The following is a 27,435-nucleotide window of genomic DNA, read 5'->3' as shown; positions in this document are numbered from 1 at the left end:
GTGATCATGAGATGATTGAGTTCAGGATCCTGAGGAAACAAGGATGGAGAGCAGCAGAGTAAGGACCCTGAACTTCAGAAAAGCAGGCTTTTGACTCTCTCAGGGAACTCATGGGCAGGATCCCCTGGGAAACCAGCCTTGATGGGGAAAAAGAGTCTAGGAGAGCTGGCTGTACTTTAAAGAAGACTTGCTGAGAGTTCAGGAACAAACCATCCTGATGTGCAAGAAGACTAGCAAGTATGGCAGAAGATCGGCTTGGCTTAGCAGGGAACTCTTCAGTAAACTAAATCACAAAAAGGAAGCTTGTAAGAAGTGAAAACTTGGACAAATAACTAGGGAAGAGTATAAGACAGGGCTGGGCAAAATGTGGCCCATGGGCCGGATGTGGCCTGCCATTCCATCTGGCTTGTGGGACCCCTAAAATATTTAGAAAATAATATTTAACTGCCTGTGGCTGCCTGTCATGCGGCCCTTGATGGATTGCCAAAACTCAGTAAGCGGCCCTCTGCCCAAAATAATTGCCCGTCTCTGGTAAAAGAGCGTTGCTCAGGCATGCAGGGCTGAAGTCAGGAAGGCCAAAGCGCAATTGAATTTGCAGCTAGCAAGGGATGTGAGGCGGGTAACAAGAAGAGTTTCTACAAGTATGTCAGTAGGAAGAGGAGGATCAGGGAAAGTGTGAGTCCCTTACTGAATGGGGAGGCAACCTTGTGACAGGATGCAGAAAAGGCTTTTTTGCCTCAGTTTTCACAGGCAAGGTCAGCTCCCAGACTACTGCACTGGTCAGCATTGTTTAGGGAGGAGGTGAGCAGCCCCCAGTGCTGAAACAACAGCTTAAGGACTACTTAGAAAAGCTGGATGTGTACAGGTCCATGGGGCTGGATGGGATTCACTTGAGGGTGGTGAGGGAGTTGGCTGATGTGATTGCAGAGCCATTGGCCATCATCTTTGAAAACTCATGGTGATCAGGAGTGGTCCCAGATGATTGGAAAAGGGCAAACAGTGCCCATATTTATGAAAGGGAAGAAGAACAATCCAGGGAACGACTGACTGGTTAGTCTCACTGTAGTCCTTGGAAAAATCATGGAGCAGATTCATTTCTAAGCACTTGGAAGAGAAAAAAGTGGTTAGGAACAGCCAGCATGGCTTCACCAGGGCAAGTCATGCCTGACCAACCTGCTTTCTATGATGAGATGAGTGGCTCTGTGGATGCAGGGAGACCAGTGGATGTGGTGTACCTTGATTTTAACAGGGCTTTTGTTCCGATCTCCCACAACATTCTTGCAGGCAAGCTAAGGAAGTATGGGCCAGATGAATGGACTGTAAGGTGAACAGAAAACTGGCTGGAGCATCGGGCTCAGAGAATAGTAATCAATGGCTTGATTTCTAGTTGGCAGACGGTAACAAGTGGAGTGCCCCAGGGGTCGTTCCTGGGGCCAGTTTTGTTCAAGGTCTTCATCAACGACCTGGAAGATGGCATAGAGCGCACCCTCAGCAAGGTTGTAAATGACACCAAGCTGAGGGGAGTAGTAGATTTGCTGGAGGGTAGGGCAAAGATTCAGAATGACCTAGACAAAATGGAGGATTGGTCCAAAAAGAATGTGATGAAGTTCAACAAGTGCAAAGTCTTGCACTTAGGACGGAACAATCTCATGGACCAGTACAGGTGAAGGGCAGCCTAGCTGGGCAGCAGTTCTGCAGAAAAGGACCTGGAGGTTACAGTGGACAATAAGCTGAATATGAGCCAGCAGCGTGCCCTTGTTGCCAAGAAGGTTAACAGCATCCTGGGCTGCATTGGTAGGTGCGCTGCCAGTAGATCAAGGGAAGTGATTACTTCCCTCTGTTCAGCACTGGTGAGGCCACATTTGGAGTACTGTATTCAGTTTTGGGCCCCTCACTACAGAAAGGATGTGGACAAACTGGACAGAGTCCAGTGGAGGGTGACAGAAATGGTGAGGGGTCTGGGGACATGACTTATGAGGAGTACATGATAGAACTGGTCTTATTTAATCTAGAGAAGAGAAGACTGAGAGGCAACTTAATAGCAGCCTTCAAGTATCTGAAAATGTGTTCAAAAGAGGATGGAGCTAGACTGTTTCGGATATTTGGATCAGCTGGGCAGGCACAGCCAGGTGCTGCAGGTTCTCCTGCGGCTCCTCTAGCTGTGTCTGCCTCCCTAGGTGGGGGGAGCCATGGGAGAAGCCCCCATGGATGCCCTGCCTGGCTCCATTCCCCACCCGGCCAGCCCCAGCCTCCCAGCACTTAGGAAAAAAAAAGAAAAAGCCCTGCACTCACTGGATGCAGGAATGGCAATTGGGGCTTCTGTGTGCTCATGGCAGAGCCCCCCCAGAACAGTGGGGGGCAGCGGGGATCACAACCTCCCACCTGTCACCCTTGTGGCAGCTGTCGCATCACATGGGTGCGGCACAGCTTGGCAGGGTGCGGCGCACTGTCTAGGAGTTGGGGCTGCTGGGGCTGAGTGGTGTCAGGCTTCAGCTGACAAGTGGAGCTGCCTCAGCTCCCAGACAGTGTGTGATGCGTTGCCGAGCCACGCTGCACTCATGTGATGTAACAGCTGCCATGTGGGTGCTAGGTGCGGGGTGGGGAAGGGGGGATGATCGCCACTGCCCTGTGCTGCACAAGGGGGCTTTGCAATGAGCATCCAAAGGCCCCAATTGCCGCTTGTACAGCCAGTGAGTGCAGGACTTTTCTTTTTGTTTTTTTAAAGTGCTGGGAGGCTGGGGCCAGGTGGGGGGACCATCAGGGGCATGGCCAGGCAGAGGGCGAAGATCAGGGAGTGGGGTTGCTTGGGTGGGGTTCTGCCAGGAGGTCCCAGAGGCCTTGCTACAGCCAGTGAGTGCAGGGCTTTTTTCTTTTAAGTGTAGGGAGGCTGGGTGGGGCCTGGGTAGCCGTGGGGGTGCTAAGCAGACTTGGGTGCTGGTGCTGGCCCCAGCTGGCAGTGGCAGCCTGCTGTCATCCTGAAAGCGATCTGGGGGCCTGCACCTGGGAGAGCTGTGAGGCTGTGCCAGACTTCTCCCAGTGGGTGTGGATCCCTTTATCTGCGTGTGGGATGACAGCAAGCTGCCATCGGAAGGGACCTCAGGGACAGATCTCAGACACTGGCCAACTACAGATGTCAATATCAGAGCAGTCCGTCTGCTCCTCTTCCCCCTCCTTCTTCTAGTTTCTGTTTCCTGGCTCCGAAACTTCCAAAACATTTCGGATGGTCTTGTTTAATTTTGGAGCCTTCCGTTTCATTTTGGATTCAGTGTTTTGGGCACCAAAACACCTCTGAAATGAAACAGCTGCTGAAATTTCGCATAGCCCTAGTGTCCATCCCCTTCCAGTTTTGAATTGTTTTCACTTGAAAAAAATTTGCTTCAGTTGTTCACAGTTAAATACTTGGTAACCATTTGTGGAAGCCTCTCAGAATATTTCCTGTTCAGTTAAAAACATGACCGGAGGTTTTAATGCTTTCTGCGTGTGAGATCACTGAGTATTTTTTCCCAGGGCAGTTGATGTTAAGGTATGTATCTGCAAAAACAGTAAAACAAGGAAAGAGGTAAAACAACACAAGTCCTGTTCACATTCTTAAGCTTTAAAAAAAGATGTATTGCCCACTTTCAGTATTGGGTCTGGGCAAGGCAGAATGAGCCCTTGTCTCAGCTTGACCTTCAGACAGTGTGTCACCCCAGCAACTGGACTTTTATTCATTTCAGAGTTCCTTTGTGTATCCTCGGACACTTGAATCTAGTCAGTCAGTCTATTTATACATCTCACCAGAAGGATAGACATAGCAGTGGCTTTACTGTATTACCCCTTTAAACATTAAATTTGGCCTAGCAATCAGTATCGAGGAAACAGTTGTCATGTTGCAGCACCAGCATCCCACCCAAAATCTACGTTAATAATGAAGCTCTGGACAGTGTTGACCACTTCTACTATCTCAGCTCAACTCTTACCAGCTTACTTAGCTTTGATAGAAAACTTGGTGCCAGAATTGGCAAAGCCTCTCACCTTTGGCAAACTTACTTCACGTGTCTGGAACAACAGACTGCTAACTCTGAACATGAAGGTGTCCGCCTATCAGGCTTGTGTCCTGAGTACCCTCCTTTATGGCTGTAAAAGTTGGGTCATGTACTGCAAGCAGGAGTGGAGATTGAACCACTTCCACCTTTGCTGTCTCAAAAATCCTTGGAGTCATTTAGGTCCAACAGATCACTGACAATGAGATCCTTGAGAGGACTGGCTTACAGTTTCTGCAGGTTATGCTGGATGTTCGCAGGCTTTGTTATCTGGGACACATGGAGCGCATGCCTCAAGGTCATCTGCTGAAGGCTGTGCTCTATGGCCATCTCAAGAACTGCCTGCGACACAGGACAGCCAAAGCTCTGATAAAGTGACAAGGTCAAGCAAGGTCTCAAGAAATTCACCATTCCCACTGACAACTGGGAGAACCATATCCGCAACTGCTCAGTCGGGAGAAGCCAGGTCAAAGCTGGTGCAGTCACTGTGGAGAGCCTAGACTGAGGCCTGCAAGCAAGTCAGGAAGCAGAGCGTGCTTCAACCTCCAAGTGATGAATGGACCTGTAGCCACTGTGGGAAGGCTTGCTGCTTGCACATTGGGCTCTTCTTCCACACGACTGCCAAACTCCATTGACTGACTGACTTCGTCGTGTCTCCTTTCATCTGTCAAGATGTTGGGTGGCCATTCCTTTAAACACCAATGATTGATTTAGATATTGCTTGGTTCCTGGATTCATAGGATCATAGGAAGGTAGGTCTGGAAGGGACCTTATGAGGTCATCTATTCCAGCCCCTTGCTCAAGGCAGGAGCATTTCTGAGCGTCTGTCCAACTTGCTCTTGCAAATTTTCTGTGATGGAGATTCCACAGCTTTGAGTCAGTAAATTCATCCTTATCTCTAACTTAAACTTCCTCTGCTACACCTTAACACCACTGAACACAGATGGTCCCCTACAGCCTACTCCATCCTCTCTATAATTGCCTTTCACGTATTTGAATCAAATCCCTGTCCCCTCCAGTCTTCTCTTCTCCAGACTAAATAACACTAGTTCTTTTAGCCTTTCCTTATGTCATACTTCCCCAGCCTCTAATCACTTTTGTCACTTAGCGCTGAACTCTTTTCAATCTGTCCACATATTTTTTTGAAGTGTGGAACTCGAAACTGGCCACGGTACTCCAGTTTAGGCCTCGCCAATGCTGAATAGAGCAAATGAATTGTTTCCCTTGATTTGCAAGTGACATTCCTGTTGATACAACTCAATATGCTTTTGCCTTTTTTGAAACAAGAGCACACTGTTGGCTTATATTCAGCTTATGGTCTACTACATGGTGCTCAACCTTCTGGCTCTGCAGGTCAAATGCATGGCACAGGGCTGATCTGTGGGCCCAGCTGGACCCTGTGCACCAGGTTTGGACCCATAGGCCGAGATTGTGCCCTGCACCAGTCCTGCCTGATCTTGCTTGCAGGGATCAGGGCCCCATGCCACTTCTGTCTGGCCCTGTATAACCATGCTGCCCAGTGTGCCCCATCTAGCCTGCAGGGCCATGGACTGTGGAGCCCTGTGGGCCAGTGCCATGGAGCTGTGGGAACAGATCTGGCCTGTGGGCTGTCTTCTGTAACCCCCAGGTCCTTTCTGCAGTACTGCAGTGTCTCTAGTCATTCCCCAATCTGTATTTTTTCGTGGGATTATTCCATCCCAAGTGCACTTACCTTTGTTGAATCTTATGCAGTTGATTGTGGACCATTCTTCAGCCTATCCAGGTCATTCTGGATACTACTTATACTCTCCCGAGTGTCTGCAACTCCAGCCTTGTCATCTGCACATGATACAGTGCATTTGTTAAACAATCGCTCAGTCCCATCATCCAAAGCACCCCCCTGGGGAAGTTTACTTGTTATCTCTTCCCAACTAGACACTGAGCCATTGATGGCTACTCTTTGAGCACTTTGTTTCAACCAGTTAGATATCCATCTTACAATACTTTATCTAGTCTGTATTTCCTTAGCTTGTTAATGAGACCATCTTGGGAGATGCTGTCAGAAGCCTTACTAAAATCCTTTTTTAAAACAAATAATTCATGTGGAGATCTTCAGCTGGTGTTATCTTTTAGTGGTCTGTAGCACCTAGACTATTATACTTGGGCACTAGGCAGTCGTACAATACTCATAAAAGTTTTATGTCTCTGCTATGTCTGTTCAGTGTGTAAACACACTAACTATAACAGTAGCAGAGGTGTGAACTCTCTCGTTCATCTTATTGGAATGTTAACTTCCAAGCTTAGTTGGGATCGTTTAAATGCTAACACTATATTAAACAACTAGCCAAAGTACAAAAACTCAGCTTGATTCCTTGAAGTTCAATTAAGAGGCACAGCTGGGGTCTAGTTTTGGTTTATCTCCAAGGATTTGCAAGGGAAGGCAGAACACCCAAAAGCTGGACCCCAGCTGTTAGTTAGAATTTAATGGATTACAGGAAAATATAAAAAATGTGTACTTTAATGTGACCTACATTATTATTGTCCTTTTCTTCTCTGGTTCTCCGAGTAGACTGGTATGAAACTTAGAAATACCACATTCTGAAAAAAAGAAAGAAAAAAATAAAAATGAAGAGCATAATTTTGCCTCTTTACAGACGATTCTCCTGTTGAAAATTCTCTCCTGAAGGAGCGCAGTTATGACCTGGAGTAGGTGCAGGTATGGACTGCAGGATTAGATGAGAAGTGGAAGCAGAGGTTGGAGAGTGGGAAAGAATGGAATAGGAAATATTTGGAATTGTGTGTTTCCCCTTTCAAGCAAACTTGAATTGCTCCCCTCAAGAATTTTTTGAAATTTGATGTGAATTGTTTAATTCAGATTGTTCATACATAGCCAGAATTAAGTCCGATGTCCAATTTTAAGGGAGAAATCTGGTTCCATTGAAGCCAGCAGTAAAATTGCATTAATTTGAATAGTATTAGTATGTTATGCAAAATACAAACAATTACATTTTCAAGAGCCTTGTAACTCCCATTTTCAAAAAGTGATTTAGGAGCACAATTCTTATTCAAAGTGAGTTGCTAAATGCCAAAATTAGTTTTAAAATGGAACTTAAGGTCTGGAATTTTTTTTGTGAACCTAAGGTGTGCTGGTTCATGTGACTAATTACTGATTACCCACTCCCCCTGGTTTTTCCACCATATAGTAGTAACAGTAAAAGCTTTAGTATCAATATAATTACATGTGTAGAACTAGGCTTATAGCAGTGTGTCTACAGTACTGGAGGGCTTTGCATTTACTGACACTACTGGGTGTGCAAAACCACTGCAAGAATTGTAACTTGGATGTTTCAGATTTTCTGTAATGCATTGTAAGTAAAATAGCATGGCTATAGCAAAGGGATACTCCTTGTAAATGCATGCATTTGTTTAATTAAAAAAAAATACTTGTAGGCTATATAATTGATTTGCATTGTTTTTATTAATGACTTACACACAGAAGTATCCAGAGGTCCCAACTAACTGAAACATCTTATAAATATCTAGGGTTTAAATAGATCAGGGGTGGGCAAAAAGAGCTGATGGGCTGGATTAGCCTCACTGAAGGATTTTGTCTGGCCCATGGCAGGTCCCTCAGTCTCATCTGGCCTAGGCATATTATGGCATGGTGACAGTGTGGGGCTGGGGTCTACTGCTCTTATATCTCTGCCTGCAGAATTGGGGATCAGCCTTAGTTCCAGCCCCAGTCCCATGCTTTCATTGACCCAAGATCCCAGGTCTCCATGGAGACTGGCTGGGAACCATGTGGGCAAGGGCGCAGGCAACCAAGCAGATGGAATGGGTCTGCAGGTGGACGAGGAGCTGTTTGGGATCCTGGGGCAGTGACAGTGTGGGGCTGGAGCCAAGGTAGAGCCACACTGCTTCCTGTATGCCCCCCTGCCTGTGAAATTGGCACCTGTGGCAGGGCCATGTGGGCAGCGGGTCGTGGTTCTGCTCTGGGCCCTGGCCCCCCACACTGTCAGTGCCCTGTGAACCTGCCTGTGATCCTGCCTTTGCCTACCCATTCTTGTCCCAAACACCACTCCTTGCCTGCCTGTGGCCCCATCTCACATAAAGAGTTTTGCTGCCTGCCCGTGGCCCTGTCCCATGTAGGGAGTTTTGGTGTGCTATTGTGGGGGGGTGCTGACCAGCCTGCAACAGCTCAGAAAAACTCCTTATGTGGTCCACAAGCCGAATAATTGCCCACCCTTGCAATATATTATCATTTTGATTTAAGGCAAAATATAACAAGCAGATAAAATAAAGGAAGCCATGGCTGCAGCTTTAACTTATGAACCTTATTCATAGAATTACATCAAACTTGATACTAGAAGGATGAAATTTTTTAAAAGGAGATAACATGAAACCTTCAAATCCTGAGTGCCTTTTAAATGGTACTTAATTTTTTCCTGTCAGCATTTGATATCACTTTGATAAAGTGAAGTACCGATGCTAAAAAATTAACTTATTAAATAAAATTAGTGTGGTTTTTTTTTTTTTTTTTTTTTTTTTTTTTTTTGCAAGTTACAGCTTGTGTACCACACATCTTCATGAGGACAGAGTGGTTTGACTTTATAGTTGTAGTTCTGGCCATTGTATTTAGTTAGCTGTGACACTCTGCAGCATTAGCATTTGCATTTGTATGCAGCAATTTACTTGTCATAAGTGAATCGCAAGCTATTCTAAACAGCAGCTTTAAAAGACTAATTCTCTCACAGAAGCACATAGTCTATCTAAACATTACAGATACACAAATAAAGTAATTGTTCAACTTCAGACAACCCAGGTCAGTGAAGAACAATTTGTTTATTTTTGTTACTCCCAACTTTCTCAAGTCAGATACTAGTAAGACTTATGGAAACCCAGTGTGGGCCCATGAACGCCATGTGCCCCCAGAGGCTGGGGGGGCATGGCAAGATCCCGCAGGCAGCAGCAGTGCTGTTGGTTGCAGGGGCGTGGCAGAGGTAAGTGGGGAGCTCCTGCAGACAGCTGCAGTGCTGTCAGCAGCTGGGGGAGGGGGGTGGTTGTCAGCAGTGTTTGTGGTGGCCAGCAGTGATCGCGGACCGCCTGCGGGGGGGGGAGGGTGGCAAGGTGAGTGGTGGCTGCCTGCAGGCACCGCTGACAGTGTCAGTGCTACCTTTTCACAGGGGGTGCACTACCATGCTCAGGGGGCACGCATACTTCTTGTTCCTGCAGGCAGTTGCTGCCATTAGGACAAGAAAGTGTACCTCTGAGATCCCAATAAACATTACTTGCACTGATCGAAACCACAGACTCTGTTTCCCCTTCTACTCCCTACCCCTTAAACTTTCAAATAATATTTAAGGTCCAACTCTGCTACCCAATTCTCCCTTCAAGAAAACCATTTTTAACTGATTAAGAGATTTCCAACACTCATCGTAAAACCTTCATCTCCTAATTTGCATAGTCATAAATTAGGTCTGATTGTGATGAAGGAGGCTGTTCACTGCCTGTTTTATGCAAAATATCCATCTAGAGGGCATCACCCAGGATAGGGAAATGAAGATGGCCATACCCATAGTTCATTCAAAATAATCTTGGATTTGCCAGCTGTCCTAGCCACCTCCTCAGTTCTTTCCTGTTTATCAATGGTTAGAAATATCAGCTTTTGTTTCTTGCCCAGTATGTCTATACTGCAGACTGCAGCATAACGTAGAGGTACCCAAGCTAGCTTTAATTGAGCTTGCTCAGGTGCTGGAAGTAGTCTATTCACAGTAGCATGGAGCTCTCTGTGGACTAATTTACCATGACAGGAAGAGTAAATTAGCCTGCACTGAGCTCTCTGCTGCTGCAGCTAGACTGTTTCTGGTACCCAAGCTAGTTCAGGCATTTTTGCACACCCTTAATTTCCAGATAAGACAGCTGAGTGATGGAGGTGGAGGGAGTGAAGTGCTTTCTGCTTCTTTGTTCACAGCATTCCTAACTCTTCCAGTCAGTGTACAGTGAAACCAACAGGCTTTTATCCTCTTGAATCCACCCTTTCCAAAAAATAAAAGTTTACCCATGTGTTCCTCCATCTATACTGAACAGTAACTCTTAAGCTCTTAAATGTCAGCTAGAAAAATCCTCTTTGGAGATTTGTTTCCTCCCAGGGCTATGTGCAGATGAGTAAACCATTTCCCTTCCTTAGGATATTCTTACTTTTTCTCTTGAACATAGCTTTTGTCCCTTCTCCCTATGGAGTGCAAGTCAGAATCTTTTGATTTGGATCATAGCTGTATCCTTTCTCTGGAAAAGCTTTTTTTGTTACAGGCAGAGATCACGCTGTTGTACAGATATCTTGGGCTTTATCCACCTTCAACCAAGAATTGCATTTAATACAGTGTTCTTTAACTGCTACTACACTATATTTTAGATAGGATACAGGTTGGAGGGGTATGTCTTTAGGTGTGCAGCAGGCAATGGCTACCAGTTCAGCTGATGTTTCTCTCCCCCTTCCCTACTTCCTGACCAGCTGTTCAGTCCCAGCCACTGATGTGAAGTACTCTTAAGCACTGTTAGCCTTCTCTTTTTCCTGCCAGTGTTTTAAAGTTGTAAGGGTTGTTTCATAGTTTCATAGTTTCTAGGGTTGGAAGGGACCTGAGCAGATCGAGTCCGACCCCCTGCCATGACAGGAAAGAGTACTGGGGTCAAACAACCCCAGCAAGGTGTACATCTAGCCTCCTCTTCAAGACCCCCAGGGTAGGAGCTAGCACCACTTCTCTTGGAAGTTGGTTCCAGACCCTAGCCGCCCTGACCGTGAAGTAGCGCCTCCTGATATCTAGCCTAAACCTACCCTCTGCCAGCTTGTGACCGTTATTCCTGGTCACTCCTGGCAGTGCTCGGGGGAACAGGGACTCCCCCAGTGCCTGCTGGTCCCCTCTGACTAGTTTGTAACAGGCCACAAGATCCCCCCTCAGCCTTCTCTTTTGGAGGCTGAACAGGTTCAGGTCCCACAGCCTCTCCTCCTCGTGCTGCCCCCTGATCATGCGAGTGGCCCTCCTCTGGACCTTCTCCATGTTGTCCACATCCCTTTTGAAGTGTGGCGTATTCTAGTTGGAATAGTAAATTTACTTTGAAGCTGTGATTGCGCTACCTTGCTGCCATTTTATTCGGTAATTTGAATTCTTATATATCTGAAAGAATGAAACACTTTCTTATGGACTTCATAAGTCTTGTTATGTAACCAAAACCTGATATGCATATTTAAAGAAATAGATTATAAAGGACCCAACCAAAGAAACACAAAAACATCTAAAATGCAGGAAAAGTTCTGAAATATCCTTGGTTCTAATTTAAACCATTTTCTTTTTCTGTGCCCTTATAACTTCTTATTTTGCTTTCTTGAAGCTGGAGGATGGGTTTCCCAGTCATTGTGCATTCTCTTTTGCCACTTTGGCTGATTTAGTGCTGGGGAGTGAACCCCAGGTACTTAGGCCTTTAAAGCATGAATTTCTGCTGCCTGAGGCCACAAGATAAATTGCGAAGATTTTGTCTGGGTAATAGATACTAAAGCTGGTGTGTGATAGTCTGTAGCCTGTGTAGGTACTGGGTAGGTTGTACTTTGCACAGAACTTAAAAAACTGACTTTATAAGGTACTAAACAGGAGAACTAGGCCCCCAGAATTTTAATTTTTAATTGAACTTTTTGACTGTAGAATGAATTCCATCTATAGTGATGTGCTGAACATGAGCATGTGACACATGAGCATGTTTTCCCCCAGTAAATGTTTGAAAGCTGTGTAGTGCACTTAGACTGGAGGATAGAGAGGGGACTTTTTAGCAGCTGGAATCTAAACAGAATCAGTTAATGTGTCCAGTTGTGTAGAAGATCTTGAAAGGAAAAAAAATAAGTAATCGGAATCAGAAGCATTCTTGCAGACATTCTGATAGGAGGAGGAGCACACTTACTCTCTGTATCAATTTCTCACCTCAGTGTTTTAGGAAGTAGAAAGAAAAAAGGATATCAAGTATTACAGTATAATATTTTGTTCTTCGGAGGTAAAAGTGAGTATTAGATATTGGACAGAAAGAGCTGGCTTTTATGCTACGTAAATCAATTTGTGTTATGGTTACTGGTGAAGACAGTCTTGTTTCAGTGGTGTATTCTACCCATAAAAAGGTGATGGTGGTGGTGGTGTTGTTATTTAAGTTACTGGATCAGTCCTAGGTTGTCTTTTAAACTCTTTGTGTTTATAATGTATGGTCTCTTTTAAGGGTAATAGTGTATTTCACAGCTCTGTTTGTCTCTGTGTCTTGATAAAAACGTTTTTCATAAATGATTACTCCAGTTTTTTTTCTATCTAATTGAAAACTGGTCAACTGAAAAAGGAAGCTAAGGAACTTGGTAACTTCCTGTATAGCCTTGTGTATTGTATGTAATTTTTTCTTCATTTGGCACATTTAATTCTTTTGTTTCATTTCAGCACAAAAATAAACCACATGTGGTGACCTTAGCTAGAAGCAACTCCATTTCCTGGGCAGCTGCTGCTACATGCTGCCTGTCTGACAGACAGGGCTAGGTCATGGTTACCAGAGGACATCCTCGTGGTCATAACCAAGTTGTAAATGTCACTAAGATTCTTTCTGAATGCCTATCACATATGTATCACTGATTCTGAAGTAGATAAAGTGAGCCAAAGATTCATTTGGGAGTTGGGACTCCCAGAAGATTACTTCTAAAGCAGAATAGCAGAAGGAGTTGTGACATGCATCCATAAGCAGTTGTAGTGATTTGACAGTTATTTAGCCTTCAGTTACTAGCCCTTTGGTTGAACTGACAGCACGCCTGCAAAGATAGTGAGGCCTGTTTCAGCCCCATTAATGTCGTCTTGAATGTGAGCCTGCAGTCTGGAAAATGATAAATGTTCAGTGATTGATGATTTTATAGTCCCAGGGGATTCTGGGTGGTTTCTGGTTGCTGTGAGCCTGAGCAATTTCCACCCCCTCCCTTGCTTGGGCCTCAGCTTTAATTTCTGCCTAGCCTTTAGTACGAAGAGATTTAACCAAGTGAGTATTAAGGCACCTTAAGTGAAGTTTTACAGAGCAAATGTCATTTCCAGAATAGTTAAAGTGATCCAGCCCCAAAAAGATTCAGATACTCTTGTATTATTTAATTTTTTGGAAACATTGGCTATGAGGACACAGATCATTAGGTGGAAAAATGATGCAGTTTCTTTTTAGATAGGACAGGGAGGGGACTTGAGTAATGTGAAATACAGGCAGAGTATATTTTCCACAAGATATTCAGATCTGAAAGCCAACTTTATGATGAATGACCAATTGCAATTCTGTACATTTAATTAGAAGAGTGTCATTACACTCAATTAGTAGGGCTGCCAAATAATCTGTTTAATACTCTGGTCTTTTTTTCTCTAGGGCTTTGCAGACAGCCCTCATTACGGTGATCACTTGAATGACAGTCGATTAGGGCCCCATGAAGGATTGTCCCCGACACCTTTCATGAACTCAAATCTGATGGGTAAGTAGGTAATGCTTTGCGAGTAGCCCCTCAATGCCTCTCTGGTCAGAAAGAGACATTTTTCATTCCCTTGTCTAGGCCTGACACATCAAGCATCTGGAAGTTACTGGGTTTCTCATGGCAACAGTGACTTTGCTATCTAAGTCTTTCTTCACAGAGCAAGTTGTGACAAGTACAGCTTTCTTAACAAAGGGACTTTATCCAAGATTTTGGAAAGAGGCTGAAGTGCTCATAGTTTAGCTGGTTGAACTAGGAAGCTATGCATAAAAAGCTAAACTATAAGAAATCAGTTTCAAATTGCTGTGTTGTAAAAGCAAAATGTGTGAAAATTTTATTTGCTTTTAGTTTTCTGCTTATTTTGCTCTGATGAAATTTGGATTAGATAATTTGCACACATTTTCAAAAGTTTGGACATCTTTTTCTGAGTTGAGATCCAGACAATACATCAGGGTTGTCCATTTTGTTCAGTGCCAGTTTCTTTAGCATTTGTAACAAATTGCATGCAATACCCAAGCAAAATTGTGCAGTGATTTACTTATATGCAGTAACTCTAGCCATTACTGTGTCTATGCCTGGGTTTCCCCTGCTGTTCTCTACTTTTTGAAAAGTCTCAAATTTAAGGGAATGACACATTACTTCATTAGTTTAACAAATTGTTTTTCTTGCCTGGACCTTGGTCATGCTAGAACATTTTAATATAATAATGGCAGTGTTGTGTGTCTCCCCCTCCCCCTTCCCTGGATTTGTAGCCTAAAATCATCAATTTCTAGTATTTACTCTTTAGGAAAAGTAGCGTCTCAGGGCAAATGCCTGTCTAGTTTGTGTCTTAAATTTTAAGGAAGGCTTTGTGCATTTGCTTTACATCTGTAAAGTTGACATTGTTTCGTTTTATGTATTCTGTTTCTTGTGTATGTGACCTATTTTGTGATCTCAGTATTGTCCTTTTAAGACACAGCCATGGTAATCTAAGTGGATTAGCTAAATCCAAATCCTGGTGGTCTGCAATTTCTTTTGGAAGTCTTTCTACTTTGCTTTGTCTTTGTTTACTAGTTTAATCTTCCACAATGTATAGGAGCAGACGGACTAAAACCACTGTGCAGCTATTGTTAAAAAGTAGTTATTTTGAAATTTTCTGTATGAATCTCTAGTGCAATTTAGTGTGTGTGTGTACATGTATAATATATTGCACATCACAAAGTTAGTGGACTTACAGTTGAAGATCAGTGACCTTAGTAAGTTTGGCATCCCATTGTTGTGACCCCCATTATTTCATACAACAAAGCCAATTTTTTCTTTGTCTCTTTTTGGTAGCAAACCTAAAAAAAGACAAATAATTAAATGTATTAATGTTTTCACCACATTTTCAGTCAAGAGCACATATGGCTTGCCGTTAGGTTTAATATCTGCTTTATTCTCTGCATATATTATATATGGCAGATTTAGACTTTACTTGTATACAAAAATGGGACAGACTGTCTTTTCATGTTTTGTTTTGAATTGCTCATTTCCTAAACAATAACTTTTAAGTGCAGAAAATACTGATTTTTCTTTTTTTTCTCTCTCCTTCTAGTTCTTCAATTTTACTTAAGAGATAACTAGATGATTCTATTAAATGTAATGGAATTATATCATTAGTAGAGATTTGAGAAGAAGCCTCCATTGAGATTGCTTTGTAAGGGGAATTACATGAATTGAGAGATGTGCATGTCAATCATTTGCTTGTAGCAGCTGTGAACTGAAATATTTTTGTAATGCAATACAGCTATGTTTCTGGTTTTGTCTTTGTTAGAGCAATTGTCTTTCATTCCCCTTCATCTTCAGTAAAGAATTATAAAATGCTTTCTGATATATACTCATGTATACAAAATACATAACCCAAAACTATAAATGACTGTTTAAAAATATGTCAATAGTTATCTGTTTTACACAATTCACAATAAAGAATTCACGTTTTTTGTTGTTGTTTGTTTGCCTTGCAGAGTAGGAAAGTATACTATACCACATTGTTAAGAAGTTTAACAAATAAATCCTATAGCAATGTGGAATGCTGAAAGGAGAGGGGAATGAAAAAGTTACCTCTAAGTTTTTAAAAGAATTTTGCTATTCCACAGTAGGATTTAGATTTATGATACTTTCTGTAGCAGCAAGAAAAATGATATTGTCTGAAGTCACACGTCTTAAACTCTAATGTTAGACTGATGACCCAGATAGCAAGTTAGTTCTTGGTTATTAGTATTTTCCAAACTGGAGCGCCATTCTAAATAGTGAAACCAATTCACTTTGTGAACTACACTAAGTAGTAATATTTAATGCATGAGGCAAAGTTATTTTGCAAGACAATTTATCCAGTCTTTTTGTATTTGAGAAGGGGGGAAAAAAAAATTGGCTTGAGAATGAAAACTTGGTGGGTGGTGTGTGTGTGTGTGTGTGTAAAATCTGACCAGATTAATCAAGAGTGGCACTCTAATCTTCAAAATCTCTCTCTTACAGCATGGTAGTATATCTGAAATATGTCACTGAAATAGTTAAAACTAATAAAATGAGCAACAACCATATTTCATCATTGCTGTCAACACTTAAAAGCACCATTAAAAAGAAAGAATGTATGTCAAGGGGATGTTGTTATTTTGTGTATTATGTTCAGCCATAAGCATATTTGCCTGAAGAGATAGTGGATTATAAAGTGCCACTGTCGTTCATGATGGAGCTCTCAAACACTTTAATGATCTTGTACATTGCAAAGGAGAGAAATTTTGTCTAACAAGAGTTGATAATGATTCAATAATGAACAATTTGCCACAGAAAGATGCATTTCCATATTCATTTAGATATTTTTGAAGTGTTTTGCAGAGAAAGTAAAGCTATTATGTTGGATCGGTTGGCATTCTTCACTAATGAATTCCAGAATTATCCTGTTGATTTGTCAGTGTGAAAAAGAGGCCGTTGCTTGTTTTTCAAGTGAACCCAGTGAATCCTCTTGGCACCAGCATACACCATTAGTATCGTATATAGACTTGTACAAAATCAGACTAAAATATGTTGGCTGTAATGTACAGCCATTTAGAGCTAATAATATTTGCTTATTTGACACTTAGTGTTTTAATTACTTTATATTCTAGAAGAATATTCACAAGAAAGTTGAGTGGTTTTTTTCCCTGTAATTATGTAGCATTTTAACTTTTCAGTTGTAAACAAAGGCCAGTTATCAAGTGAATCTGTAACAGGATATTACATTGTGTTGTCTTCCCTTCCTCATCCCCTAAAGTTTAATTGCACTGAAGTATAGAGCTCATTTTCCTAAAAGTAGGAAGGAAAATGCCCAAATCATTCTTTTAATATAACCTTGTAAGGGTTTTTTGTTACACCTGTCAGCATAAAGTGTGGATCACCACTCCCCTTCTATCATGGTACTGTTGCTGCAGTAGCTGTCAGCAGAATTCCCTCGTAGAGATGTAGAATATTCTCGAAGGGGATTTTCTTTTGTATAGTTATACCACCTCCTCAGATGACATTAACTAAATCACCAGAAGCCTTTTCTGTGTGGCTTTTCTAGAGGAGGGCTTTTGACAGCTTAGTGCCATTGCCTGGGGTATATAGTGTTTTGAGATGTCTTGCTGAGATATCTTTGTTCGCAAAACTTCATATCGTAAGCAAGTCATAAGTCTACCTCTTCTGCAAGGGAGAAAAAAGGATGAAGGCAGACTATGTGTTCTCTACACTGTGTTGAGATGTACCATTTCTAACCCCAGCTAATTGCATGGGGTTGCACATGGTGAAATTATCAAAAGGATTTGGCCACGTATGATATATGGAAGATTGAACCTATTCTTACTCTGCTGATGTTTTTGGTTTGTGATGGGGAATGATGATCATCTTTTTTAGGATGCAGCCATACTCCTTCAGTAATTCCCTAAAGTTTTTGGGGAAAGCTGATTAAAATCACACCAGACTTTTTCCTATCTGGACAGCATATTGATTGAGGTGAGTTAAAGAACCTCACATTTTCTGGCCCAGCAGTGGAATTTTCAGAATCAAGATGTCAGTTTAGAGCAATTATTTTTGGATGCTAGGAACTAGCATTTGGTATACATGCTTATGGTACTATGTGAAGCTTAAAGAGCGTCTTTCTTAGCAGCTCTAGATATTCTTGCTTATGCTAATATGATACAAGGTGAGGTCAATTCCAGCAGTTGAGAGTGTGCCGGTCACTCATTTTGTGGCATTTGGTGACTGTGCATCTAGTTTTGTTATATTTGTACCAGCTCATGCTGAATCAGTGGCCCTGCCTCTGCTTCTTGGAAACAGAATCCTGCTGTTTGTTAGGTACGCTCATGAATTCCTTCTCTAGACCCATCTTTTAAGCCACACCCTGTGAAGGTAACTGAAATACATCTGCTGACTTCTGATTTTGAAAGGTGTTGAGTCAGAACGTTGCTGGTTAGAGCTGAGAGGCAATGATCAGATGATTGATCAAAATGCAGCTTTGGTTTCTGGTAGCACCACAAAGCAATAGCTACTGCACAAACTTTAAACGTAAGCCTGGCTCTTGTCCTGACAATGTGACAGTACAGATGGAAAATATGCATCAGATCAGTAAACTGTTCTTCTGTCAAAATAGGTTACAGTTTTGGGTGGGGAGCATTTCTGAAAGTAGAAATTTTTTAGCTTACTTAAAAGAATTTTAGCTTGTGATTAAATATTAACAGCAAAACTCTTGAGAGGTTTAAATAAGCCAGTGGTTCTTAACTGGTGTGCCTTAAAAGCCTTTGAGGGATGCGATGGGGTGGGTGCTGCTGCTGCAACCAGGTGAAATTGCCTTGTGTGGAGTCAGACCAGGAAGGTCTGTGGTGGAAGCACTCACTCTTGCTGCAACTCTTCTTGGTCTGGCTCTGCATGCTTCTTTCAGAAACAAGAGGTGCACAGGGTAGGTAGAGCTGTCCTGCCCGCCTCTGCTTTTGGGAAGAGGATGCAGGGACAGACTGAGAAGGGCTGCAACAGGAGTGGGTGCTCCTGTCTGCTTTGGGCTTATCTGATAACTCTAATGCAGGTAGGAGCTCTTGCCTGTGTTGCAGCCCATCTGGGTCTGGGTCTGATTGAGGCAAAGGAGGCAATTGCACCTGGCTGATGCAGCAATGGTAGCAGCAGCACTACCTCAGTTGAGAATTACTGTGGTAAACTGAGGCAGCACAATAATGGGTCTCAATTGATGTACTGCCAAATTCAGAAAGTGATAGAGGGGTGCCCTGATTATATTATGCCACTGACTGTATTTGCACTCAAGGATTTTTCTTGTTGCTGACAAAACTTTAAGACAAGTTGAATGGCATATGTCTGGTTTTCAGGACATTTGGCAGTTGCCTATAATTTCAGGATTGGGTATGGAAAGTGAAGTTTAGTTTTTAGTTGCCTCCATTTTAACCTTGGATGCATTTAGGAAACTTAGGGAATAGAAGGAAGCAGATGATTGGGGGCAGGGGGAATACTTTGTGAGGGCAGCTACCCTAAAATTTTAGAAGGTGCTTTGATTTTTGCTACATTTGATCTATAAGTTCTATTTTATATGCGATTCATTTAAATGAAGTGATTGGCAGACAGTGATGTTGGATTTATTCAGAATTTTTGGAAGTTTTTTAGTTGTCTTAATTGACTCTTGATTACCTCATTCTACAGGTTTATGTGCATGGCAGTGTTGGCACCATTCTTGATTGCTTTATGCTTCTACTGCCAATGTTTCTTTCAAATTGTAAAATTAGTACACCTAATTTTTATTGTAAATCTCTACCTTGGCTTACAAAGACTTTTCTCATATTAGCAGCTTGGGTTGAATAACAAGCATTTTAAAAATGAGCTTTTGAGTGATTTGGAAACAAATATGGCAAATAGTTAAAACCTCAGTAATCTCTTAGTCTTTGGTAGCTTTCCAATGTGGGCACTATTTCTGAGCAGGTAATGTAAGCTTTTCTAGGCTTACTTTAGTAAAAGCTGTTTTTGGTCAGAGCAGTAGTAGTTTAGTTGGTTACAGCAGACTATTTTTTCTATATTTAAAAAAAAAATAATACAGAAATAATACAGAAGCAACAGGGTCATAGGCTAAGTCTTGGCATTCTCACTTAGTATGACTTCAGCACAAGTTTCCTGGATTAAATGAAAACTTGCCAGAGTAGCTACTAAGAACTAACAGATTTGGAATGGAATTTTTAACCTCTTGTTTGCTTGAGTAATATTTGAGAGGTCAAAGGAACTATTTATGCTTTTAAGGGATACTCAGAGCAAAGGTTTGCAGGATTGAACCCTTCCTTAGTCAAATGATATTAAGAACATAAGTCTGAAAGGGACCTCCTGGGGCATTGGGGCTAGTCCCTTGCATTGACAGGAGACTATCCAGAAAGGTCTAGGAGAACATCCACTCAAGTTTTTGGATTGGAGAAACTATTTAAAACATGATATTTAAAGATCAGACATCTAGAAGAGCATTATATGATCTGTTAAAACCAACATGCTTTCCATTGTGGAAAACAGTGTCAACAAAAAGCTGGATAAAGGAAATGAAAGTTTTTGGGTTTTTTTTACTTGGATTTCTAAAAAGTCTTCAGCAAAGTCCAGTACAAGAGGCTATTAAAGAAACTAAATGGGAATGTGGTAAAGAATGTGGTTTAGTCCTAGATCAGAAGTTGGTATAAGATGGATGGGCAGAAGAGCAGTAATAACGAAACCATGTTTATGGCTTTTTATGGGACTCTTCAGCATGGAGAAGCAAAGGCTTAGGGTGACAGCCTTTAAGTACATATAGGGGTATGCATCAGGAACTGAGAGAATGTCTGTTCACCAGGGCAGGGGAAGATAAGGTCTAACGGTCACAAACTGCTGAAAGACTGTTTTAGACTGGACATAAGGAAAAACTTCCTTACCATCTGAGTCTCAAGAGTCTAGAATAAACTCCCCCCAGAATTGGTGAAAGCACCTACTCTGGATACTTTTGAGAAATGCCTGGATGCTTATTTTTAGTTTTGATCTGACCCCAGATGACTTCCTGCCCCTTGGGTTGGGGGCTGGACCCAATGATCTTGCGAGGTCCCTTCCAGCCCTAATGTCTATGAAACCTATGATAAAATGTTAAATGTGGTACTCCAAGTTCTACATTTGGATGTCAGCAAAAGGACCCAGAAAAGGTATGAACAGTGAACTGGCAAACTTTTAAATGTTCAAAAAAGAATTAGTTTAGTCCAGATTAAACAAGGAGAAAAGGAACATCAGAGAACCTAATAAAGTTAGATGAATTGAGCAGCATGATGTGAATGGGATTTAATAACAGTGCCTGTCAGAAAGACTAATTTGAACTATGCAGATGTTCAAACTATGCAGATGTAAACTAACTTTTAACTTGGGGGGGAGAGGGAAAGATTTCTGTACTTTTTCAGGCAACTCATGAATCTGCACACATATGTACACAGTAAATGCTGAACGAAGAAAATAATAAAGTGGTCTTTTGAAGGTCTTATTCATAAATTGAGTACTCCGATTCCATCTTACTAAAATAAGAAAGTAAAAAGTGGAGGGCACAACAAAAGTAAAAATTATAGCTGTGCATTCAACATGTGCACAATTAACTTGTGCAACTTTCACAAGATATTTTGGAGGTTAAGATGACAAAAACATCGATTGCTGTAGGAGATAATAGTAATTTTAAAGCATTTTTAGCCATCATGCTACAAATTATAAGCCAACAATGTATGATCATGTAAGAAGGAAGCCTTCCATATTGTCAGTTTATTTCCTAACCAAAGGGCTTTATGCAGGTTGGTTTGCAGCAGTTAGCATTATATTGTCATCTTCTGTGAGACTAGTGAGAATGATTTGCTGTGGTCAGAGTAAAATGCACTAAGTTATTGTTGTCAGGGGTGGTTATTATAAGGCCAAGGACCCAACCTGCCTGACCCTTTATTTTCATGTGCCACTGGGGATAACCAGACAGTCTTGAAACTGCCTATCCCAGATGTTCTTTTCTCACCTGCTATGTCTTGATGTATCTATTTTAACAGTTAGGAGTTGGGTGTAGGATGAGTGATTTTTCTGCTAGGTTCTGCCCCAGAGAGTTGCTTCTTGGGGCTCCCCCTCTCCTGACACCCCACCCTTACGTTTCCCTTGATAACATGCATTTGGGCTAGGATCTTTTTTTTGCCTGAATATACTGCTGGCTGTTGCTGGCTGGCTTACCGAATAAAGGTTGTGAGGGTATGTCCACTCACTATGAAGACCAACCTTCCATTAATTCCTTATAGGACCTGGAGTCCCTCAATTAAGATAAATCCATTTGCAAATCAGTAAGACACATCAGTTTGCTCCCCAGGTTCTTGGGTCTATCAAAATGAAAGCAGCTCACCAAATGTCCACTGAAAGCTTCAAAAAAAAAAAAAAAAAAAAAAAGGCAAAAAAAAAAAAGGCGGCAAATGTGGAATCAAATCCTTCCCAGTTCCTGGGTTAGTTGAATTAAATCAGTCCTCTAAGGATTCTTCAGATCATTAATTAGGGTTATATCCTCTCCCGGTTCTCAGGCCAATCTACTCAATAGTTCATTTCACCTGAGTTCTTACCCTGCTTTATCTGGTCAAGATCAGTGAACTCTTGCAGGGCACAGATTTTGGCTTCCTGCAGCTCCCCCGGTCTGGTGCAAGAAAGAAACACCATATAACCCCCCCCTGAAAACAGTAAGAAGAGCAAGAATCAAAATGGACTGTGCCCCTTATAACTCAGACCTACTTGCTTGCAGTGGTTTCACCCTCACTTTCCCTCTGTCTGCCATCAGCTGGCCTTTGACTCTGCCATTTCAATCCTCATCCGGTTGTTCTCTGACCACCCTTCCCAGCTGGTTTACCTGCTTCCTCCATGGTTTGCTGCGGGTCGCTGTTGACTGCGAAGGCCTCCGGTGGCTCCCTGCTGCCCTTTTCTGGGGCCAGAAATACTTCTCATGTTCCGTCTGCCAATCCAGACGTAGCGTGCATTGCAGAAGCATGTCAGCCTGCTCCTGGCTCTGGCTAGGTTGTCTTCTGCACCTGCAGTGAGTGTTTCTGTGCAAGTTCCTCAGGGCTTTTCTCTAGGTCTGGTCTCTTCCTCTCACAATTATGAAATGGGTTGGTGAAATTAGATAGAAATGTATTTAAATTTTTATTGAATTTGCTGCATAGTAGTAACTACAAATATGCTTCATGGTGCTGCCAATTTATATTAAATTAGGAAATTGGTATGCCAATTTTTATTCCTTTATTGAAGTTTGTGTAGTGATTAATCTTTCCCCAAATTGAAAGTAAATATTACCACCTTTTTCCTAAAGTTAATTTACATTCAATTGTTATATATGATTAAGCATTTCAAAAAATAGTAGAACTTTTAGATAAAACAGTAGTCTATGTATGTTGATTTATAATTGTAAGGACTTTAGCTTAATTTGTTTTCCATGGCAAATGTTTGTTTTGCTTTTTTATGTGTTTGTAGCACATAAGAGCCTAGGGCTTGTCTGACAAATTTTTGTATGACAAAAGAAAAGAAGAATTCCTGATACGTATTTTTGAGGTATCTTGTTTTTCAGAATGTAAAAGTAAATGGTTCTAAGGCTGTTTCCAGTTAAATGAAAGCAATTAGTTTCTTTCCAGTTAATTGTACTTGGCTGTGTACACCCTAATCTAAAACCTCCATCCGTAATCTAATGAACTTGTTTGTTTTTAAACAATCAAATGGCTGATATTGAAAATAAATAACTAAATATATCTATATCTGTTGGGAAAAATTAAAAAAAAGACTTTGTAGCATTCTAGCTTTTAAATACAATATTGCTTTTAAGAAGCTGATCTTAATGATTCGTAACTGAGGGGCCTTAAATTTGACATCCTGTTTATTGCCAACTCAAAGCGATCTATCTGTAGTCTGAAGAATTTGAGAGCTGATATAATGCACCATATCTGTTGATACAGTTTCAGATTTTTTCCCAGGTATAGTGTTAAATGAATTCTGCTCACACCAAAGAATTGCTCTCATCTGTTTTTCATTTTCCTTTCATGAAAGCTAATGGGTTTCAGGGAAATTAAATTACACAGTCATTTAGTGACAGTGCTAAGTGCAGGGCATTTTTACCCTTGGGTTTTTTGTACACAGGAGCATGTGTTAAGCTTAGTTTCCCATTCTATTTACAGTAATATTTCAACCAAATATATTTCCCAGTCTCTTTTTAAATACAGTGATACCTGGTGGCCTTCTACAGATGTGGTAGAGAACTCATGTTGTGTGTAGCAGGTGTCCACTTATATTTCTCCCCCATGAGATTCCTTACTTTCTCCTAGTTAGCAGCTGTGGTGATAGGAATAGATGATTGTCATCAGGTGGTGATCAGATGTGGAATCTGTTAGGTAGAACTTGCAGGTCACAGGTGTTTGCCATACTGATCTTTCAGTCTTTGCCTCTGATACAGCTGCTTTCAGGAATCTTTAGATTAGGCCATCTTTTTGTGCTTAGAAGTTTAAGGACATTGCACTTCAAGTCAAATATAAAAAGTGTGGGGAGCAAACAGGTGTAGGATTGGTTACCATTTCCCATTATGGAGTGACTGAATATGCAGGTGTGCTGAAAGGATTTGTTATGTTTTAGGTTACATATGCTTAACAACTAGATGATATAGTGCATTTAATATAAAAATTCATAATATATAAATTAACATTAGAAGTACTTTTTATATATTGTCTCTTGAATAGTTCTTTCTCTAATACGGCAATAAGATGATAACTTTGCATTATAACTGAGTTGTATAGTTTGACATGATTCTGCAAATGTATTTTCTTTTGTCCCACTTGTCAATATTTATGCTCACTTTAATATTTTATGTGCCTAAGGAGATGAATTATGATCCTTGGTACGTCTCCAAATTTGTAAAAGCCTGTCTCTAGAATTCTGAACGCTGGGTGTCTGACGAAGGTAGTGAGGGAGTGTATCACTGCCTTTCATACTCTGTGTTAATTGGAGAAAAATGTTTGTACAGCAACCTTTGTTAATGAAATTGGAAAACGATGATGATGGAATGTTGTGCCATTCAAGTATGTTCCCTTTGTGTCTAAAATTATTTTGGATTGCCAGCCTGGGAACTTAAATGTGCAAGTGAAGTTTGTATATAAAAATTAACAGGATGATAATATAGTTCTCATTAGTTTGGATTTAGAAATATATATTTTTGTTTTTAGCTGTAATTAAGGTTAGTATTGTTTGATCTTTTGAAGTACATGTGCTTTAGTAGTAGCATACATTGAAGTCCCCCAAAGGGGAATGAAAAGTAATTGGATGAAATTTTTAAATCTTGCATTTCCTTTTTGTTATATGCATGTCAGTTTGGCTAGCTGTAGGGTATGTTTATCTGTTATAAGATTCATCAGTGCATGAAATGCTGAAAGGGCATATTTCTCTCCTGTGGCTTCTGCCATCCCTGGGCACTTGTAGATGTATTCCCATGCATGGGTTCTGCTGGGTGAAGTTGTAGGATTTTAAATTTGTCTGTCTAAAGGCTTCATGGTCCTTTCTAGAGAAACGGTAAGAATGGATGCTTTTTTTAAATACTGGTGATGTAACTTCCCCATGAGGCACAGTTACTTAGTTATCAACATACTAGTTATTATCTTGTCCAAATAGGAGAATATGTAAAGCTCACCGGTGATTAAGAGATAATTTTGTTATTCTTCATGTCTTGCCTTTGTTTTAGTAATAAAGATGTTTGTTTATCACAGGTGCCTGTAATTCGTTTACTTAGTCCCTATATCATTACATTGATTTTTTTTTTTTCTTTCATTTTTCTATGCACATGATTACAGCTTGTCACATTATAGCAGTCCAGTATTTTAATAAATATTTCAGCCTTTTGCTCTTGGTTAATTTATGATGATATAATAATTGATAGGGGTGCACTGATAAAGATTTTCTTGGCTGATACCGATAGCTGATTATTAATCAGCCATATCGGAATATAGCCCAGCAGCTTGGAGAGCAGTGTGTTGCTGGTAAGTCTGTGGGGGGGAAAGGGCTTGGGGGAGGGAAGAGGTGTGTGGCGGGGCAGGGAATTTTGGGTTGGCTATAGCTTCCCAAGTCCTCCCTAGTGCCACCCCTTTTTGAGGCACTCCTCTTCACTGCCTTTCCCTCGGGAGCCCCTTGCTGGCTATGTGCCCCTTGCCCTCCCTGCAGCATGGGGGTCCCGAGGGAGAGGCAGCAGAATGGAGTGCCCAAAGTAGGGGTGGTGCTGGGGAGGCTTGGGGGGCTATTGCCACCCCAAAATTCCCCTCCCCCTATAGCCACTTTTTCCAGCACCACCACCTGCCCCATGCAGCTGAGCCCATTCTGCTCCCAGCCCTGGCCTAGCGCCCCGCTGGGAAAAGGCTGACACAGACCCTGGCCACAAGCCCACAGTGGGCAGTCTGCCTCTGCCCCACATATAAAACTGTGGGGGCACATATCACCCCATACTTCCCCTAGGGGTGCATGCAGTGGTAGGGAGTCATTCCCCCTTCCCACTGCCCAGCAACCCTGGACGAGCTGCCCGCAGCTCCATCCCACTCCCAGCCCCTGGTCCCATTCACCACCTTGGCTGAGCAGTGCCTGTCCCTGCCCCACTCCCTCCCTCACTGTGGGGGCCTTGATCTGCTTCCTTCATGCCCCTTCCCCCCACCCACAGACTTACTGGCAAGATGCTGCTCTCCAAACTGCCAGGCTGCATTCCTGGCTGCGTGCATGCATGTGGCTGTGACATTATCAGGTACACTGCCCAAAAAAGCTGATAGCTGATGATGTTAATTTTCATTTTATAGATGCTGATCTGATATGCGACTGATATATTGATACTCCTAATAATTGAAAAACTAAAATTCTGTAATGGTATTTTTGCCGATGTAGTGCTGCTTTGTTTGTGATTTGTGGAGTAGTGTAGTATCATTTGCAGTAAAATGCTTAGTTGTCAACACTTCCTTTATAAATTCAGATTCAGTGAGGCAAATGTTTGCTGCAGGCTGAATATACATTGTGTAAAATGGTACTTAAAAGTACCTAAAATAGAGTGAAAAAGATATGGCTGGCAATTATAGCAGTGAATTAGTTAAAAGAAATAGGTATAGTAAATTTATTGATTTTTAAGGCTAACTTTTATGCATGTTCTTCAGTACTACTTTATTAAGTTGATTAGTCTACTATGACTTCTCTTATATGAGACCTGTTATAATGGTATGCTACAATCAGCCTGTTTTCATGACTGAAGTCTGTAGCATTTGTCCCACAATTGTAAACTTTGTATGTGGACTTAGTTCTCGTCTTTAAAGTAGTGTATGAACCAGTTATGTTGCATAGAAACAAAGGAACACTTGCACTAGTCTGTAGATGTAAGCCTATTGGGAAACTTAAAAGGAAAATAATTTTAAAAACAAAAATATTAAACTTTATTTTGCAGCTGTTGATATATGGATGTTTGTGTTTTGCTATGTCTGTTAAGTGCGATTGTATTAAATTAAAAGAAGGTTGTAGAAATCAAGCTCTGATGGCAGAGCTGTACTGCTACTAGTGCGTCCACAGGTGGCAGATAGAAGAATGACCTTTAGGGAAGGTTAGCTATGAAATTAACTGGGGTAACTCTGAATAGGCAGTCATGAAGCAAGCAGTGGCAGCACCACCAGGATGTGATGGGGATAGCAGATGGTTGTGCTTTCCCTCCTGAAAATCCACATATATATCCTTTGACGATGCTGTGATATGTCAGGGACAGACTGCCACTATAATAAGTCTGCCCAGCCCCCAGCCATGAGTCTACATGTCATAGTATCATAGTAGCTAGAGTCGGAAGGGACCTAGGTAGATCATCTAGTCCGACCCCCTGCCTTGGCAGGAAAGAGCACCGGGGTCGGATGA

General features: G+C 41.7%; 1 protein-coding gene across 11 annotated transcripts in view; it reads left to right on the top strand.

Annotated features, from left to right (window-relative positions):
- Positions 1-27,435, top strand: part of TCF12 (transcription factor 12) — a 310,429-nt gene that overhangs the window by 120,591 nt on the left and 162,403 nt on the right. For all 11 annotated transcript variants that reach the window (XM_019533496.1, XM_019533504.1, XM_019533499.1 and 8 more), the window contains exon 5: positions 13,416-13,518. In XM_019533496.1, the coding sequence (XP_019389041.1) occupies positions 13,416-13,518 (103 nt within the window). The remainder of the gene's footprint in view (positions 1-13,415; positions 13,519-27,435) is intronic.

Source organism: Crocodylus porosus, unplaced genomic scaffold (genome assembly GCF_001723895.1).
Source record: "Crocodylus porosus isolate Cpor-Errol unplaced genomic scaffold, CroPor_comp1, whole genome shotgun sequence".
NCBI classification, from domain to species: domain Eukaryota; kingdom Metazoa; phylum Chordata; order Crocodylia; family Crocodylidae; genus Crocodylus; species Crocodylus porosus.
The sequence above is the reverse complement of the archived record's forward strand: the minus strand, read 5'-3'. Positions and strand labels throughout refer to the sequence as shown.